The 20,873-nt window shown below is 43.6% G+C and overlaps 1 protein-coding gene across 1 annotated transcript in view; it reads left to right on the forward strand.

The window, feature by feature from the left end:
* Window positions 1-14,873: 14,873 nt before the first annotated feature.
* EZR (ezrin) overlaps window positions 14,874-20,873 on the forward strand; it is a 36,033-nt gene continuing 30,033 nt past the window's right edge. The window contains exon 1 of the mRNA XM_055809970.1: window positions 14,874-15,161. Coding sequence (XP_055665945.1) covers window positions 15,150-15,161 — 12 coding nt within the window. The 5' untranslated portion in view covers window positions 14,874-15,149. The remainder of the gene's footprint in view (window positions 15,162-20,873) is intronic.

Consider the following 20,873-nt stretch of genomic DNA (forward strand, 5'->3'; position numbering starts at 1 on the left):
AGCGCTGTTGAAAGTAAGAGAAATGCATCTGCTGCCTGTTAATTCATTAAAAAAAAAATCTTCCAGAAGGTGGTTCACTTGGGAAATTAACGTATTCTATGTGATAGGGGTTCCTCGGCTGTCACATCTGCACCGCTATCAAGCCATATACAAGAGTGTACTATAAAATTTTACACACCATTTTACAGAGCTAGGCACTTTCATCACTGTTGATCGTAACTAGAAAATGAAATAGGGGAATCTCTTGACTCTTACTTTCAGAGCTTGATTACAAGTCCATTGAAGCCTATGACAGCTTTTTCAAAAATTTCGGAATATTTGGGGGACATAATTCCCCAACATTAAAATAGTGAAACTGCATTGTTAGTGGGGATGTTGATTTGTGCGGGTTTTATTACTTAAATGTCATAATTGTAGGTTACTGGGACAAGCGTTTTTGCCACCACCACAAATCAAAGGCGTCATCAAGTAATGTCGGTGAAGTTTTGCACTCACTGAGTCTCATCTGCGGTGTGGGGGGAGGATCTGTGAATAGTGTTTGAGAACTACAAAGATCCCGTTTCTGCCTTGCCAGTGCCTGAGTCACCAGTCTGAGTAGTACACTGCTCAGAGTTTTCTGAGACTCCAGAATGACGAAGAATGAACTGTAACCATTAAGGAACAGCATGTAATTGAGGGAAGTTTGGGAATGATGTTAAAGTTATGAAAGGTGCTAATTTTAGGTTACAGTTGTTAACACATTTTCATGATCAATTGCATAAAATCAGATTCTACCTTTCTCATTAATAAACAATTTGCAATACATAGGAAAGGGTAGACTGAGCAGTAGTGTCTGCATTCAGAAGGTTCTTTTAAAAGACTAGGGTAAAAGGGTGCTTAAATAAAATTAATTTGCCACATGCAAAAGATTTCTTACCAGGCTGACCAAATTCTTGTCAACTAATGAGAGGCTGAAAATCTGTTTGGAGAGCTAGTCTTGTTGCAAATGTTGCTGCATGGGAAAATAATTGCACCTTTTATCATGAAAATGTGAGCTCCAGAGTTCAGGGAAACAGTGCACAATTTTGCAGAAGGGAACACAGAGGTCATTCTGTGTGCATGCTCATTAAGGAAAGGAATTGCACTGGAATGTGGGAGGGTAGAGAGTAAAAATTCAAAGCGCCTATGTCTGCAAGAAAACAGGGCAGTATGTATGCCAGGTGACTTGTGATGTACAGACACCATACTGAAATGATTCTAAAAATGTTAAGGATGAAGATTAGTTTTACTGAAGACCACAGTCACTAGAAGTTGTCAGTTAGCTCTCCCCAAACTGATTAGTCAACTGTTATCCTTGAGCATGTATAGGAATGTCTGCTGGACCTGTGCTTTATTCAGGCACCAGTTCAGCAAGACTCTTAAGTGTATGCACAGTGTTAAAGAAGTATTGTAATTTCACTGAATTCTGGAGGATGCTGGATTCAAGGATGAACTAAAATCAGTAGGCTCACAGTGAGATACATACCTTACTGCAGGGTCCCAATGAACAGTTCAGGTATGTGCTTAAAGGCAAGGAAACACTGCAAATCTGAGGATCCCAGTCTCCATCTGGGTCAGTTCCATTTGCTGTTCAGCAATGAAACTGCACTGTGAGAAGCAGTATTACATCTGTGAAGAAAAAAACAAGTGAATAATGACATTTGAAACCTGCTCTGTGGTTTAGGGAACAAGAATAGAGGAAAATCTGCCTCTCATACAGAGGCAGATGTAACATGACATACAGGGGTTGTAGAATGATATATTTATACATCTATTCTTTGAAGAGTATTTTAAGGCATTTATAAGTAATCATCCTAATACTGGGAGGTAATGATGATCCTTTGGGCTTCCTTGCTCGCGCCTTTGGTTTTCAGTGCCCATGCTAGACCTGATCCTGACTGATTGAAATCCATGAGAGTTTTGGAGTAAGGTTGAGGCCTCTCTAACACTGTATTCAAGCTGCACGAAGCAGAAGTCCTGTGGAAATAATAGAAACATTGAATTTTAAAGAGCATGTGGGGATCATTTTCAGTTCCTCAATTTTTTCATTAAAACTGATTTATTTTTACACTGTTATGGGTTAGTAGCAGTGCGGGCTGGGGTTGGACCAAAAGTGCTTGGTTTTCTCCAAAGTGGTCTGTTTGCTCACCTGAATGTGCCACTACTCCCATAGAAATGCAGTACTTGATGCAACTCAAGTGTTTACACAGCACTGTTGTAAAGTAGGCAATAAATTATTTCCTTTATGGGTAGACCTGTGGGTACATTCTGCTCACTGCTGTCTTAACTGAATATTAATAATTAATGAAAAAAAAATACATGAAGAATAGCAAAACTGACTTCTTATGCTGTTAGGGTAATACAACCTTTACTTGCTGCTGTACCAGGCCCTTTCCATCCTGCATGTGCTGTTCTGTACATGTGCTCCAGTGAAGGTCCTTGTGTGTCCCACAGCAGTCTGTTCCTAGCCCAGAACACCTGGACCCAGCTCACCCTGTTTATGGGCAAGTTTTTTTTTATTGACCATATTACACAGAACAAAAATATTAATCCCATAAGGCCCAGCCTTTGTTGTAAGGCCTGGATGGGTGATTACAAGTAACCCTTGCCTGATAAACCATCTTCCTGGTTGCCGGCTGTCCTTTGATGAGACAGTGTTTCAGGCAAATTCAGGATGAGCCACACCTTACTTCCTTACTTCCAGCTCTTGTGAACAGCAGGGATTGCTCCACTCCTCGCTCTACCATGCTGTCCTCTCCCTCTTTGCCTCAGGGGAGAACCAGGACCCTTGGTACAGCTGCCTCCCTAGCTCCCAGCTGAGATTAGAACGAGTGGAGGGCTCAAAGAGGAGCAGGGAGGGTCACAGAACCATTGACTCATTTAGGTTGCAAAAGACCTTTAAGATGATCGAGTCCAACTGTTAATCTAACGCTGCCAAGTCCACCACTAAACCATGTCCCTAAGCGCCACATCTACACTTCTTTCAAATACTTCAGGGATGGTGACTCAACCACTTCCCTGGGCAGCCTGTTCCAATGCTTGACAACCCTTTTGGTGAAGAAATTTTTCCTAATATCCAGTCTAAACCTCTCCCAGTGCAACTTGAGGCTGTTTCCTCTTGTCCTATCACTTCTTACTTGGGAGAAGAGACCTATCCCCACCTCACTACAACCTCCTTTCAGGGTAGTTGTAGACAGTGATAAGGTCTCCCTTGAGCCTCCTTTTCTCCAAGCAAAGAATCCCAGTTCCCTCAGCTGCCTCTCATAAGACTTGTTCTCCAGACACTTTGAGAAGAGCTAAACCACAGGGTGGCTTGAAGGGCACCATTGACAGGCTGTGAAAGGAAACAGAACAGGCACTGGGTAAACAGGTATTGATAAAGCAGCTTTGGGTTGGAAGATGCAAAAGGAATGGTTGAGCAGAGAAGACAGGTTTTTGGGGGCTCTAGGAAGCAGCACATGGGTGCTGAGAAGCAATAGATCCAAGGAAATTTTGTGTAGATTAATAATCCTGGAAGAAGAAGTAAAGGCGATACTTCAATAAATCAAGGACTAGGTTCATATTTACCCTCTCTATCCTTGCGTAATGTGAGCCAAATCTGGCTGATTTCCCTCACTTGAGCAGTGCCCCAAACACCATCTTACTAGGCTTCTCAAAGGAGCAAGAGGAATCTGTGCATATCAGAGCCAGATGTAATTAATGCATACATAGAACACATATAGAATGTATCTAATGTTACAGCAATACATTGCAAAAACACACAGCAGAAACGTGAGAATCATTACGTCAAAGATCAGAATAAAAGGAATCTGTTATTTTAAAGAATTTTTCCTGTGTCTTTTTCCAGGACAACCACCACACAGACATTTAGCTTGAGTTGAAAATGAACAAGACAACTGTACTGACCAGGACCACTTCAGCTTCCCCTAACTGCCTCAGGTTTTCATAACTGCTGAACCACTAATTTGTTTCATGCATGTTATCTCAAGTTTTCTAAAGAACATAAAACTCACCTGTTCCACCTCTACTCATGTTTAAATAAGATTGCACAAGAAATCAGGTAATAGTACCATGGCTAGAAGTAGCAGAATCAGGCTGGTAAACTCTATTTCGAGACTGGCATGCACAAACTCTTAATCTAATGTTTCGTAAGGCCCATAAACAGCTGGATTACTGCGATCCTCTGAGCAGGCTGACAGAATCAGCCTGATTCTGACCTCATACAAGCGCAAAAGAATTTCTGACTTTGTCCCTGTGTGCTGCATGCAGGTCTTTGGATAATACTTTAACCACGAACACAGTTCAAGGTTATCATTTCACATTAACGAATGTTGGCTGAGAGAATAATCTAAAGTAACCAATTAAGAATTACAATGGAAGCCTGTTGTAGTGAAGTCATGGAATTTTCTCCACTAAACCTCTCAGTTACGGGCCTGGTCCCACCATCTTGACTCTGAAGGGCTTTGACACTGGGGGATGATTGCAAGCTTGAGTCCTGCGGGAACAGGCCCACAAGCATCACTAGTTTGCATTAAAACAACTTGCAGCTTTCATTCTCTTCTCTGCAAGCAGGGTTTCACTGCAGCTGAGTTTCCTGTAAATGAGTGCCACAGAATTAATTACTTGGTCTAAAAATGATTCAGTTACCTTTTTCTTAATGTTCTGAGATTGCTTACAGGGTGTCATTTTGAATCCACCTGGATATGTAGCATTGTATTTCTTCTCAAGGGACAAGTAACCAGGTTACCAGAAGAAGAAGAAAATAACCTGAATTCACATTTAATTCACTGTAATGTACTTGTCAATGTGAGTTTTACGGTGGCTTGTTTTTTTTTTAAGGATACTCATTACAGAAATAAATAGTGTAACCACATGTAGTTGCTGCAGTTGTTTTTCCCATGCATTAAAAAATTAAACAAAAATGTTAAACCTGAAGCTAAAAAACTCAATCTCAGAATTTTACAGGCACAGTAAAAGTCAGTGCTTAGGGATTTTACAGCCAGGAGAGATAATTTTGGTTATCTGCTTTGTCTAACATGAAACTCAGGTTGCCAGTCAGCAGCAACTTTTGTTTAGGGCTTTGTTTGAGTTAGATTGTTCTGCTGAAATTTAACACCTGCAAAAGCAAACAAAACTTCTTATTATTTAAGCCATTATTTACTCACCATTGCTGTGTGGTGGCATTTGAAACACAATACTTAATTGCTGCTTGAAGCACAGAAAAAGAGATCGTTTCAAATAGTACACATAGGTAACCGTGGGGAAAATGGTGACCGTAATCTTACTTGAAACTCCACCAGTATTTCAAAAGGCCTTAGCAATACACTAATGATACTGCATGCTGCATTTTAAGGTAATTCCTTTAAAGAGGGGAGTTTTGTTACATTCTTCTTTTTTTTTTTTTTTTAAATAAGGGTGCAGACTGAACTCTGAGACAAGAAAGAACTTTGTGCAAGACTGTGCTGTTATCTAAAGAATATTGTTTCTTATCATTCTGGATTCGTACAGCACAGCTAAACCCACTACAGTGATGAGTGAGCAATTATTTCAGGCGACAGGGGTGGAGGGTACTGAGAGCAATGCAGGGAAGGAGCACATTTAGATATCAGGAAAGATAACACAGTAGAAATCATTCCGTGACATTGCTCGCTTTAGGACAGCCTCCTAAAGGGATCAGGAGAGTTCCCATCAGTTTGAACACAACTGGAAAAAATGCTGTGTTGCTAGAGATGGTTGTGCTTGGAGAGGAAGAGTGTGGGTGAAGTGCTTTTGTTAGCCCTGCCATGTTGCTTCCCAGGAGCAGCTTAGGTGCAGCTCTCCAGGCTGCCCCTGAACCCTGCCAGGCACATCTGCTCTGTGGAGGGTCCCCCCCCGCACAACTGCCTGGTGGCTTTCTCTGCAAGCACATCCAGCTCTTGCTCCGCCCGGTGAATCAGCTGCACGTGCACACCCTGCTCGGTTGTCATCTCTGAGGCCCTTTTGGCATCCTCCTGCCACACAGTGTCAGCAGGTGAAGGGGAGCGAGGCCAGCAGCCAAGACTCGGGTTTTCTGCTTGGTGCTACTGTCCTGCCCTGGCAGAGCAGCCATGGAGGGCTGGCCAGGGAAGCTGCCCCACTGGCCTGGCCTGCCGTGCCCATGGAGAGGGCCGAGCCCTTCTCACAGGCTTTTGCAAGCCTCGAAGACCAGCTTCGCCATGGATCGTAGGCAAGACGCCACTTGTGGCCCTAGGCCCAGGGCCTTGGATGCTCTGAGCACAGGTTGTGCCTGGGGTGACTGCGCTTCAACACTCGGTGTCAAAAGCAGGGCACGTTACTTGGTGTGGCCTGCTCTGAAGCTCTTGTAACAACATCCCAAGTGCTCACATCTGGCTTAAAAATGAACCCTGCAAAAGAAGGCCATAGCTGACATACTTTCACCTCACTCTCCATTTGCTCTGGCAGGCAGACCACAGTCAGGGAGGACAACACAGAGCAACCAACTTTCTCATTGGAAAATGCCACACCTGACAGTGTAGTGTGCCTGAGGGACTCTATGGTTCACCCATGTCTACAAGATGTTTCCAGCTGTTGTGCTTCTGGTCTCTGGGGCTGGCTTTGGAGGAGGTATTCCAAGGCAAGTCTATGAAGGTCTCCAGTGGACATATGTTTGTACTAAACCACCCAAATGAGTCTGTAAAGCCAAATGACATAGATGGGAAAAACAGACAATCTTCTTGGATACAGAAACTCCATGTGTGATTGCTGCAATGACAATGTTTTTACCGCTGTAAGATAATTAAACATACTGAACAATTAACTCATGAACCACTAGCTCTGGAGTCACCAGATCCTCGCTCTCAACTGATACCAGGTGGAGGGACACAACACCCTGCTTCTGGAGTCCAGTGGCACCTCACCCTTCTCCTCCCACACTGTAAGTGCTTGAAGGTCGAAACAGAGCAGTGGACCAACAATCTGGCTTCAAAGGCGTTGCTAGCAATTGCCGAGAGGTCATGCAGATGAAACCAAGGCACAGAAGGCAATCATAAGGTTACATGTTATAGATTTCACCCCCTCATCTTACATTTGTCTTTTATTAAAAGAGGCCGAAGAATTCATCGTGCCACTTTTAAAAGATAATCAGCTTACTAAGTGAAACACTGAGCTAAGCCATGTTCTGCCCAGGAGCAAACCAAGTCTGTGTGAGATCCTGGTTACATCTGAGGCAACACTTCAGCTCTATTTTGAAGGCTTAAGTGGTACTTAGTTAGTACCTAGGTCCTGAGTTATCTGCTGCAAACAGGTGAAATTCACCAGCTATTTTAAAGGTAGCATAATAATACTATTTTCCAAAGTGTTTTGAGGAGTTGCTAGCCAACATGCTACAAGACTTGGTGTTTATCTTTTGTGTCATGCGTCAGAGGTAATTACTTCACAAACTAGGTGTGTCATTAAGAAGGACTGAAAACTCCCTTTGTTTCAGGTTGCCTGCATGCCTCAGTGTGGCAGGTGAGCAGTAATCAGCCCCATCCCCTTCTCCTCCAGTGAGGCCTCACAGAAGTTATTTGGTTTGGTAGCCTCTTTGTTTCTGAGTTACTGGCTTTGGGGCAGCAAGGGCTGATGAGATAAGGTGACTGTGTATCTGCAACCTTGACATAAAGTGGATTTAGTTTGCCCTCAGTGTTTAGCAGGGTTGTTGAAAACTAATTAAGGATATATGTAGCCATTTGTAAATTGCCTATGAGCCATTTGTTATGAAACACAAATAGCTTTTTCTCATGAATGAATATTTAATTGAGGTACAGATCCAAGTAAGGCCTTGCAAAATATCAGAGTTAAAATTCAGGTCTGGTGAAAGTAGGCAGTGTTTTGCTTTGTTTAGCAATGTCACCCTGCTTATACCTGCCTTGTATTTGGTCTGATGTCTTTATCAGTGCCTACCTGTTTTAGCATTATTTTGTTATCAAAGAGCAAACAGAGGATTTCCCAAGAGATAGGTGGATTCTTGTACTTCAGACTCCAGCTTAGTGTCTTACTCACGATATACTAAAGTCAAAATTACCCTCCTTTATCTCCGAGAGAAGTCTCCATTGTATATTCTCTCCTAATGCAGTGCTGGGAGTTCCCTGTGAAGCCTCTACTGCTGTTGAGCAGCTGCAGCTTGAGTGGAGCAGAAATAACTTTACCTCCTAATGACATTTGGAAATGTTCGTATCCACAGCAGAAGCAAGTGGTGCAGAGTAGGAGAGCTAATGTACAGACCAGTAATAAACAGCAGCCCAAATATTACATATTTTCTGTTTCCCTTGCTATTGGATGCATATTTTAAGGTTAACCAGCCTTACACTACAAAATAAACCTGATCTCTAATGTTCAAAGGGGGAGAGGCCTTGTGTATAGAGCCCTTAAATAAGGCTAAAATATGGCAAGATAATCTGGAAGAGCCAGTCCTGAGAGGAAAAATAGACTAGAGTGATATTTGGGATCTTCTGAACTTTACCTAGTAACCTCTGCATCAAGCAATTATTTCTGTTTCCATTAGGGAAGAATATGAGAAAATGGTCTTTTGATAGCTGGCACCTAACTGCACAGTAATGCACAGCTTGTATCACTGACTTGGCTCGGGCAAGAGCCATGCTAGGTGTTTTATCTTGGCTGAGTATTTAACTGCAAATTGCATTATAGATAGTGCATCTTCTGAAACTGAATGAGAAATACAAGTACCAGTCTACGCAAGTGACTTCTACAACTTATACTGGCACTTGGCCATGGAGAGAACTGGACAGGAGGTAGAATCACTGTCATTCAGTCTTGAGGCTGGAGTTTAAAGCCTTTCTAATGTTACAGGCTTGGTTTGAGAATCACCAGGTGAAACTCAACAGTTTTGTTAATGCTGAAAGTCAAACAACATAGCCCTTCTGATCTTAAAAGGTGTGAGTCAGCATCGTACCACAGGAAAAGAAAATGTACTCTATGTCCATTAATTGTACATTGAACTCTGCACTCTTATTTTAGCCCTGAAATCCTGAATTCTGGTACTTTTAGTTAAGTTAACTTACTATTTGTATTTTTGAACTCTTACAGCCTCATTCCCACAGTGACAGTGATAGATGTCAGTGGTATATATAATTATAAAACAACCTGGAGTAAAAAAACCTTCAGTACACAGACAGGAATTGGTTTTTCCTCTGTCAATGAGTGGGCATTTATTTTGCCTTCACCTTCCTTACTACTCATGCCTGCTCTAAGAACACATCTGTGCTCCATTTGTGAAGCATGTGAACTAAGTTAGTTCACATTATTTGACCTGCTGTTTTTGTCAACACCGGCTTTATACATCTCTAGTTTGACGTTAAAAAAACCAAACAAACCAAAAACAAAACTAGACGAGCTGGTCCCTATAGAAAGAGTTCAGATGTGCAGGGGCTATTTGCAGTATATGGCACTCAAGTCTGGTTTTAATCAGATTCCAAATAAAAAAAGCACAAAGGATGATATCAAGGTGGAACAGAGATTACTTAACCAGGGGAACTCCCTTCCTCTTTCCTTTCTTATCATACGCGTTAAGATCATTATTTCATTTTGAGACGTAAAAGCTGTGTTGCCTCTAGTTTCCATTTGCTTTGAGTCTTGGACAAACATAGCTGAATATACATGTGGTATGATCTCCACAAATTCAGTATGTCATGAACTTGTTATTTTACACATTTTTAAGCAATGCTTTTTGACATGATTGTTCTCATTCAGTAGATTCAGAAAACTCTCAGTGCTTTTTCTATTTGTTTTTTTTTTTTGGTAAGATCCATAAATCATTGTGGATTTCAGTTACAGAGATGATTACTATAGATTTTCCTTCCCTGACCACATGCATGTTTAAACCTGCCTTTGAGTAATATTTTATCTATATTTTACCTACCACTAAGTGTTGCCTTCCCCATTCTTTGTAAATAATTTCTCAGTCTCAGTGTATTCAAAATGTAAATGTATGATTTGTTTCAGTCCAAAAGAAGATTTCATTGCACAGTTTGCATCACTCCCTGTGAAAGTTTCCTGTAGAAGAAGTGAAGAATGTGTTACTGGAGTTGTTACCAAGACAACTGTCATGGGAACTGAAAGCAAATTGGCCTTGGGACTTTTCAGAATTTTTGCTGAGAAGAAACATATTCAGAATCTTCCTTTAAGCTTTTCTCTCCTTTTATGATGGGTAAGAACAAACCAGATAAAATCCTGAAGTCTTGTCTGCTTCTTTTTCCTTCTAACCACATCTAAAATAATCCTTCATGAGCTTCATTATATATATATTTCTTCATAACCTAGCATGTCCTCATAGGGCTGCATGATGATCAATCAGAGGGCAAGGTAATCCCAAGGAAAACTTGGGGGTGCAGCTGGAAAATAAAACGAATGCAAAGATAAGGTTCTTCCAGCATGTAACCATTGGATCATTTAATGAGGTTTATTTCCAGGCCTGAACTCACCTAACCATTTGTTAGTACAAAAAAACCTTGTGGGAACCCACGTTTAGTGGAAAAAAAAAACATTAACTGAACTTGGCAGAAGCTTCACATTTAGCAACAAGTGAAAATGAAGTGCAAGCTTTGTGCTCTTTTACCTCTTATATCCCCTTTAAAAGAAACCCAGAGAATGTCAACAGCACTTTGTCAATAGATGCTGGTCCACTGTGACCTGAATTCGTTGGATTTTCAATAAGCTCAGCATGGGTAGTGGGGAAGCAGTTCTCAGTGCAGACAGAACTAGAACTCTCCAGGTTCTTGTCCACTCTTCTTGAAGGCTGACATTTCAGGAATTATAATGCTAAAATCTCAGAAACTGCAATGGGGAATAAGCTTCCTATTCAGTCATGCACAATGGAAAGAAGCTATTGTCAATAATACCATATGGTTCTTTTTTCTCCTGCATCTCTTCCAACTGACAGAGAAAATCACCCTCTTGACTGTCCTAGATGACAGCAAATCTCGTTAAATTTCTACAACATGGCTCAGAACATGGCATCCTTTAACTGCTGTACTGAATGTCCTTTCTTTTAACTGCTATAATAAATGCAGTCTGTGAGTTGTGAAGAGGACAGAGTTAGCTACTATAGATTCCCAGTTAGTGAAAAAGTCCTGGAGTAAAACTGCAAACAAACCAGCAGAGGTGCTGCAAAACTCTTCCAGCTATGCCTTGCCAAACCTGGATGAAGATTTCTATATGGAGAAACAGGGAGTTCAGGTCTGCTTTTGTTGAGAGTATTGATTTTGCATGAGCAACCAAGAATGGGGTTTTTTAGGGTGCAAGATTCCATGTTTTTCCCAGTTCCAGGATGATCCGGCTTAGGAAGTTTTATGTTGACTAAAAATTGGCAGGCACCAAGACTGTTAAGGAAAGGCCACTTTATAGCAACAGGAGTTGCTTTAGCAAATTCTGGCAAATACTTGGATTTCATAAATGTTTTACATCAAGTTGGAGTGTTATTACAGGTTAAAGCACAACAGGAAAATTAAATGAATCTTCTCTTTAAGGGAAGGCTTGATGAGGATGACCGTTTGGTTACGGGTCAGTAAGGTACAGAAACTGTTACAGAGAAGGAAACAGAAACTGGGTTCTGCTACTGACCTGCTGAGCAATCAAGATCCTTTCATCACCTCCTCTGCCTTAGTAATTCCTGTAAAATGTTAGTAATGCTATCCTCTTAATAAAGCAGGTTAAGAATAAGTGCTGGATCAGAGCAGATCTTAATCCTGTAACATAAAGGCTTCATTTTGATTTGAGTGTTATGCTTAATTGTGAGGTCTGACTGAAGGTGCTCTGATTAGGGTAGATATAAAATCTCTCTTTCTTAGCTAATGCTGAAATCTAGAAGTAACCAAGTTCCATAGATTTTTCATGTTCCCCAACTTCTACATTTATATATTTTTTTCCCCAGATTTCTATTTCTGCCCCAGCCTGTCCTGATGGGGGTTGATTGCTCTGCACCCATTTCATGTCTGCTCAAATATTCCCTCACCCAGACTCCAGAGGGGATTCAGTCTGTAAGCATTCTTAGATGATGCTTTTCAGTATTGTACATGGTGCCCATGCTCCCAACCTGTCAGGATACTCTCAGGAAAACCAGAGAACTGAGGGCTTCCACCCCACCTCTGGAGGAGAGGAGAGCTAGATTGGTTTGCATCTGCAAAGGATCAGTAGGCTTCTGTATAAAGGGAAGAAGGCGCTGGCATTATATACCTTGCCATCCTTTGGGGGAGAGGAAAAAAAATATCAAGGAAGGAGCTCAGGGACCCAGCTATAGAAGAAAGTTTCATATTGTCACTAAAAAAGTGTTTAATAAGGCACCGTGCTCTGCAGGCAAGAGGGTTTGAAAACACACATAGCAGAAGGTGGAAGCCTAAGGAGGTGAAGGATCTCTAATGTATACTCCAAGTTGGCAGTTGTTCTGGTTCCTTCCACAGAAGACAATTCTTCCTATCTAAGCTTGATATGTTCATGGTGGTTGGTTTTGGGTGGAGTGGTGTTGAGTCAGCTGGTAGTTATGGATACCATTGAGGTATCTACCTTTCCCCATGTATTGCAAGCGATTATGGGAGAATAGCACAAGGTTATGTGCTGTGGCAAACAGGAACCTAAAGATTGTATGTTGCCACACTTAATTATTAGTTACCTAAATTCCTTTTGCCTCTAGGTCTGTGTGGTTAGGAAGCAATGGTAAGCGTAAAAAATAATCAGGGGGTTAAGCTTGGATATGTAACTAACAAATGGAAACAAATACTTACCTGACTGATTCAAGATTCATAAACTTTGAAGATATTATGATCTATTAAATGAGGCATCACTCTGACATGGAATAGATCCAGCATGGAGCCCCAGGATGATGGTCTCTGCACCCATGTTGAGCTACAGACAGGAAAGGATTTTGGGAATAGAAATCTAGGATAGAAATGGGCTTCCCATTAGATCAGTGCAATACTCTGTTTCTAGGGTATGCAGACACACAGAAGTTGTTTTGGCTTTTCTTTTTCCTGTCACAGCCAAAACTCTGGATTTTAAGACTAAGGAATGAAAATACCTCATCTCTATCCTTTTCCACCCCCCAAAAAACCCCACAGATGCCACTTAAGGTTCTGAATGAGAGCTGCAAAAGCTGGGTTCTTAAAGCACTCCTTACTTGGAACAGTTGCTCCTTACGCTTGGCAGCCTACACAAAACACTGTGATAATCTGGTCTGGTCCATGTCCAGTATTATCCTACTGAATAAGGCATGAATCCCAGCATAAACTTATTGCTTAATAGAAGAACACAGAAAGTCGCTTCACAAATCATATTTTGTTAAATTGACCTGATCCAAGTAAATCACAGTGGAATTATTTCATCGGAAAACTGAAGCCGTAACTGTTTCCCACAGATGTTTGATCTCATGGCCCTTTTCTTGGAAGCTGTTCAGCTCAGACTTTCTTCTCACCTGCTGTTGCAAACTGCCGCCCCCATGGCTCCGTTTTGATAGTAAAGTTTCCTTTAATCCCTGAGGATCATGCAACAGGAACGGAATATAACTGTGAATTCTCTCAGCCTCTGATTTGGCTTCCCTCCCCTTTCTCTCACAGACGTGACACTGTAATGATTCTTTTATTTCCTGTGGTACTACCAGTTGCTGCCTAGTGGACTCTGTGAAGGAAGACACCATTTGGATCTCCTTCGGTGCAGAGCTGTATTGTTAGGGCTGTCCTTTCTGTTACCACCCCTTGATATTTCCCAGGCTCTCTCCTGCCCTGTATTTTTTCCATTTAGTGGGTCATTACTCGCCTTGTTCTGTGCCTCCCTGTTCCCACCCTATGCTTTTCTGACCAAACAGCCAGACGCTGCTTGAACTGGGGATGTTGCAGGCAACAGCTCAGGTACCGGCTGTGTGATTTCCTTACCTTACAAGCTCAACCTCATGCCATTGCCGGCACAATGGAAAAGCTGCGTCCCACAGGCTGCTGCCTATGCCCACGGAAATACAGTGTGCTCTTGTGCCCAGCCAAGAGCAGGGATGCTGTGGGAGACCTGCAGAACTCGCAGACACAATCTGCAGGAGTGCGTTCCTGGGTGAGGAGGGAGAAGGAACAAGGGGCAGAGACACAGAATTTGTAGTCTTTGCCTATAAATTATTAGGCTACTTGCATGATCTTTTGTGGTCTCGATGAAAGATCAGGGCCAACTGAAGTATACTCTTTGCTTTCTAGTTTCTAAGCTGAGATTTTCAAACTTTTCCCTCTTGCTGCCGTTGTTGAAAACGTGTTTTACTACGCAAAGCAATCCTGTGTTTTGTTATAGCAATCGTATCTCCCGACTTGGCACTTCAAGAAACACAGCGACTGTTACAGACTAGCGACGAAACACACGAAGTGCCGGCGCCCGTCCTTACGGGGAGCAGTACGGCATTCCCGGTTCCCCGGGCTGGAGGCAGGGGCAGCGGGGCGCTGGGGGAGCCCCGCACGGCAGCTCGCCCGCCGACCCCTCTCCGTCCCCTGGTCAGGACCCCTTCCCCGAGCCAACCCCCGGCCCCGCCGCCCCGGCTGGCGGCACGGGCAGGTGCGGGCGCGGCGGCGGGGCTCGCCCCGGCAGCCATGTTGCGATGGGCAGGGCGGCGGGGCTTGGCGCCGGGGGTGAGGGGTCTCGGGTGGGGGGCACGGAACGGGCGGCGCAAGGAGTGCCCGCCGCGGCCCTGCCCCTGCCCCTGCCCGGCGGGCCACCGGCGCGGCGCCGCCCCCGCCCAGCAGCACCTGTTGCCCGACGGTTGGCGGGCGGCCCCGCCCGTCTCTCACGCCGCGGGGGCTGGCTGGCGGCTCCGGACCCGGGTCCGTCCTGCGCGCCGTGGGCGTCGAAGCGAGGCCGACAGGGGTGCCCGGCGACCGGGGGAGGCCGGTGCCGCGCTCGGAAAGCGCCGGGGGGAGCGGCGGGTAATGGCCGGCGGCGGTGAGTCACCGCGGCGGCCCCACCTGCGTACTTAACCGCCGCCGGGCGGCCGGCGCCGCACTCGTGGGCTGTGCTGCTGCTGTGGCCGGGAGCGGCTCCTTCCTCCTCCTCCTCCTCACAAGGCGCTCGGCTGAGGCGAGGCAGCCGCTGCGTGAGCGTTTGTCTTGGGAGCAGGAGAAGCACCGGGACCCCTCAAAATGCCGAAGCCGGTAAGCGGGGCACGGGGTGGGGGAAGCGCCCTACGGGGCCGTGCCGGGGCCCGCCGGGCGCTGGCCGTTCGGGGCTGCCCGAGCCCGGGCGCCTGACGGGGCGGTCGGCTCCCGGTGCCGCGGCGGCGGCTTCTGTGGGGTCCCGCTGCCCCGCGCTGGAAGGGCTGGGCCCGGGTCCCCGCCGCGCCCCTGGCCCGAGCTCCCCGCACCGGGACGGGGCTCTCCGGACCGAGCACCCGCAGAACTTCTCCGCGGTGCGCGGCGGGAGCCGCGGGCTCCCCCCGGTTCGCACGGGCGCTCCAGAGCCGAGCAAGCGGCCGCTGGAAGCGGGAGGGCTCACCGGGGCGGCTCGCTTCGGCCGTGCGTGCCGCCGGCGTCACGGAGGCCCCTCGGTGGGCTGGGGGTGCGGGGCCTCGCCTTCCCGCCGCCCCCCCGCTGCGGCGGCAGGGGAGGGAGCTCCGGGAGGGTGCTGGAGGGATCAAAGGGTGGATCGCTCCGTCTTCTGCAGCGCTGCCGCGCTAGAAACATACGGACGACCCCAGCAACTCTGAAAGAGCTTTTACCACACTCCCGCTAACGAGAGAGAGCCAAACTGCGCAGACCTCCATTCAGTATTTGCATGGCCTGTGCGTTTTTCTACAGGAAACGTGCATGTGCCTGTAAACGTTGGAGAAACTTTTTTCCCCTTGCTTTGCTAAAAAGCTAATGCCAGGGACTCTTAACGCACTTCTCCACGCTGCTCTTTACTAGTCACTATCAAAAACCTGCTGCTTCTTTTTGTCTCCTTTTTTTTTTTTTTTTAAATTGAACAAACTTGACTATCTTTTTTTGTCCCTGTCACTTTCTTGATGCAACAACCGCCCCCCCCCCGAATCTCATAGTGCATATTTTGCTTGTTTTAAAGTCTGCTGGTTAGAAACTATTAATTCCCTTGGGGAACCAACTGCCTGATGCAAAGCCTTGAGCAGTCGTTGGACCAGGCACACTTTTGAGCCCTGATGAGCATAATCAGAACGAATTGTTGTTGCTGTCTATTTTCAATAGAGGCAGTATTTCTTAAAATACAGCACAGTGAAGGACTCAAGCGAGTATTAGCTGCACTCTGTGAAATGAGAGTTAACAGGCTTATCTTTATGGTAATAAGCAATTGATGTTTTACCACCATAACATTAAAGTTAGGTTTAATGTACTCCACCCCCCCCCCCCAAAAAAAAAAAGAAAAAAAAAAAAGAAAAAAGTGGTTAGGTTAATTTAGATTGCAGTTTCTGTAAACCAACTAAAAAAAAAAAAGGTACCAAGTCGTTTTCAGTTTCTTTGGCTGTATTTCATCAGTAGGAGGTGACATATTACTGCATATAAAAATGTATACTGGAAGGACCCTTCTGCAACTGGGGGAACAAATATATAATTTATAATGCATGGATATAAAAGGTTGTGTGTGAATAATCTCTCTCAGCCTTATTAGCCATTTGCTAATTACAGAGTGCTGTCTTGAAATATCTTGGTCAGAATAATCTGAAATCCTGATTTAGGACTAAGTCGTACTGGAAGCCATGGATAGGTGTCGAAAGACTCTTTAATCTCTTAAAAAAAAAACAAAACACAAACAAACAAAAAAAACCCCAACAACAACAAAAAAACCCCAAAACAAACCCCACCAAATAACATCACAACAACAAAAAACCCCCACCAAAAATCAAACAGCTGTATTCATCCTTTTACCTGGCATGGCTATGTTCATATTCTGTCATAGATGGTGATTTTTGTTTGTTTCTTTGCTTACTAGCCACTGAATAACAGAAATGGATGGTGTAAACTGCTGCCTTCTGGGGAAGGACAGCTGTACTTTAATGATTTCTGAGATGTGACCTACTAGCTGGGATTTATGGACGCGGCTTCATGCCAGTAGCTTGTACAATATAAGTGCCTTTTTTAATCTGCTGCTCAGTAGGGCTAACTGCCACCTTACTGTAAAACAAAAAGGAATTTTGCAGAGGTTATTTTAATAAAACACACTGTTTGGTCTGACTGCTTCAGACTGAGACTGGATTTGGATCCTTCCCAACCCAGCTCATTTGGTCTTAATACAGCTAAATAGGATTCCTGTGCATTTGCAGGGGGCCGGGGGAGAGAATGTAAAGCCGTCACTCCAGAGGCAGAACTGTGTTCAGGATGAATGTGACAACAGCCTTTGGCATGCGTGAGGAATGATAGCATGAACTCTTGGGACGCACAGGGAAGCAGTTTGTTTCTGAGAGGTGTTTAACATGGGTACTAAATATTTATTACCTATGCTTATTTGCATGTGTCTTGTCTGCATGGCAGAAGTAAATATGATGTTGCTTGGCAGACTTCATGCTGCTGTGGGAGTTTGAAACACTGGTCATCAGTTGTTTATAAGTAAAGATTAAGATGCCAAAGCAAAACTTTGGCAATGCTAACCCACACCCCCTAAAACCAGTAAGTTAAACCTTTTATATGAAACTGTTGGTTTTAAAAAATTAAGCATGTATGCACAAAGCTTACAGATCATGTAGTTTATTCTTTCACAGTAAAAAAATAGTAAATCCATTAACACTAGAACATATTTTAATGGAGTACCAAAGTGCTAGAAAGCGAACTATATTCCAGATTTTGTGGTAATGTTTAATCACAATTAGTGGGATCTGATGCATGTTTATAGCACTCAAATTTTAGTAACAGTCAAAAAAAAATGTCTGAAATAAATGTATTTGTTAGTATAGGCAAGTGTTGATTTATAATTCGAATACAGTCAGGCTGCCATGTTTGACAGTTACAAAGTAATGAGGTCTCTCTAAGGTAAGCTATAAATATATAACTTGTAGCAGTTCATAAGGGCTGATGGCTGGGAGTTCATCAACAGTTCAGATACATAATTTCCATCTAGTCTGTACAGAGGTTCATTAGGCTTCACAGGTGGCGAATTATTATGTAAGGAAATGCAAGGGATGTCATCTTGTCCAAATCTTGCTATGCTATCTGGAAACAAGTGAAATGCTAAATAAACTTATTTGCTCAGCTTTACATCTTTTCATTGCTGTAGTGCCTGCATGCACTCCGTGTTTTTCTTAGGTGTGTGTTACCAGTTTATTTCTGTTTGACTCACTGAATGGATGGTGTTTCAGCTGAATTACATCCTTTTGCAAAACAAACCAGTCTAATAAATTGTGGCAAGAACAGCATGGCTGTGGGCTAATGAACAGTGCTTACTGAAGAAGGGAATATGATCTCTGGTCCGCAGACCTGTTAATTTGATCTGACCTACCAGCAGTTACTTTATCGAAGGTAGATTATTTATTTTTTTTTAATTTCCTCTTGGGAGAAAAAAAAAATTAAAGCTTCACAAGAAATGAAGTCAGCTTTGCAGTAGAGCATTTGATGTAGTGTCACACAAGAATCTGTAATACTTGTGTGTATGCCTATAAAATGTGTAAGGAGAGCACAGCAGTAAATGCAGTCTAACAGCTTCTGGTGCTGAAGAGAAAATAAAGTGAATGACATCCAGAAGCACCATTTTTTAATACCTTTACTAATAGCCTGTGGTCAGAAAGCTGAGCATACTAATGAAATCTGCTAATGCCGTGCTGTTGAGGGGGAGGTGTTATTGATGCAGAGGACCACCATATACAGGGGGTTGAAGGGCTGGGGCAAGAAGGTCCCATTGCAATAGTTAAACTTGGAGGTGTGGAGGAAGAAGGTGCCTCACTATATAGGATGGGAGGATATGGGTTCATCGGTGGTAGTATGACTGTCTTGTGCATGCCATCTGCAATGCATAGGGTTTCTCTAACAGAAAGCATTAATAGAAGGTGCTAGCGAGCTCTTTCCTTGAATATAAGTTGCCCTTACCTGTGTCCAGAAGAGACAAATTCAAAGCTGAATGTAGAGAAGGGTTTGGGGATGACTAGAGGCAGAAAACCACTTCACAATAAGAGAGTGCTTGGCTGGTTTAGCATGGCAGAATTAAAGAAGTTACCTCTTCCTTCACCTGTATAAAATGTAAAGGTTCAAATGCCAAAGAAGAGGAAGAATTGCTCTAAGCAGAACTCGTGGCTCAAGAGACTTTTAAACATTAGAGCAGTCAAGTGTGTGTGGTGTGGTTTAGGATATTTTTTTGTTTGTTTTTTTGGATTTGGTGGTGTTGGTGTTGTGGGTGGGTAGGAGTGGGGTTTTTTTACTCCTTGTTGCTCTTATTAGGAGACTGTTCCAGGACCTAACATCCCTTAACATAAAGCTTGACAAGGAGACGATTTAATGCTGCTGCCTGTAGGAGTGGGGAACAGGAACCGATGACTCAAAAGCTTTTTCCCACCCGTTTTGTTGTTAATAATGTGCTAGTGTGTGCTAAGCATTAGGTGGTTAGACAAGTCCTCCATACCTGTTTGATGCTGAATATACATGAATTCTGAAAAAAAGTCCTTGAAGACAGCATGCAAGTCTTCTGCCAAACCTTCAGCTGTCTGTGAACAGGTTATGGCATCATAAGTTCAACAGGTTTATGACAAGCTAGGCCAAAGAGATGCAAATGTAGTGACAGGAATTTATGCTAAATACAAATAATAATTGTTCTCAGATATTCCTAATTTATTCTTGATTATGTATCTTTTAACTACACATAGCAGTTTTGTCTGAGTTCTTCACAGCAGATTGCTAGAACTGGACGGAAATAAAAATATATTTTCATATCCTTAAGTGCTTATAATTAATTAAAATACTCTTAGCTTATGGATAGTTATAGATTTAGCCAGGAATAAAATCTTACACTCTCCTTGTAAGCACCAATTGCAGTACATCGGATGATTTGGTGTATAGCATACTTGATACCAGGAGGTGTATCTGTGGTGCAAAATGGAAATGTAAGGAAGCTTCCCTATGCCAAATGTGAGAACTCCCACTCATAGCTGCAAAAGGAAGGTGGAGGGTCCTATTAACAGTAAATTTAAGGAGTAGTTCGCAACTAAAGTTGTAAGAGAATGAGCTCACAGTTGTGCCAAAAACCTTATTTACTGCATGAGCTGAGTAAGCATTTCTGAGGGCAGTTTGTTCTGGGATGTTAGCTGTTCCAGAGAAATCAAGGGTGTTAACTGTTATGTTAGTCACTGCTTAAAGAATTTCTTAGCCTTCTTAAAGGGCAGAGGGGGGGAGATAAGCCTTCCTGTTCTTCCTCCCTCCGCCTACATGAACGTCTTCCTCAGTCCATGAAAAAAAGCTGTGGTATGTCAGGACTTTTTGAGAATAAGTCGTCTTGATGACCACTGAAGATTCCCGAATCACTGTTGTTCTTGTTTGGCACTCTGTCCAAAGAGCTTTATGCACGCTGCAAATCCCATAATCACTCAATTGACCTTGAAGGAAGGCAGTGCTGCCTAAGATCAGTGAACCACACTGCACTTTTAACTTACTGTTCAGTAATGTATTTTAGCTGTGTTGTGTGCTTGCTTTGAAGCCTGGTTTCAGCATTAGATAAAAATTTAGCCTGTGAGCTGAGCAGTGCAGCTTTTTGCAGAAGCAACTGAAGTGTCTGGCTTTTACTGAGCCATGTATGGGATCCTTTCCCCTAGGAAAGGGAGAAAATTTTTGCTATGTGAGGCTGGAAACAAGACGTAGCTCAAGTACAGCAGCTAACCATGTTGCTTCCATATTGCTCATCTGTTCAGATCCAGATTTTGTTTCTCCTAATTCCTACTTCAT

This window comes from Falco peregrinus, chromosome 7 (assembly GCF_023634155.1).
Source record: "Falco peregrinus isolate bFalPer1 chromosome 7, bFalPer1.pri, whole genome shotgun sequence".
NCBI classification, from domain to species: domain Eukaryota; kingdom Metazoa; phylum Chordata; class Aves; order Falconiformes; family Falconidae; genus Falco; species Falco peregrinus.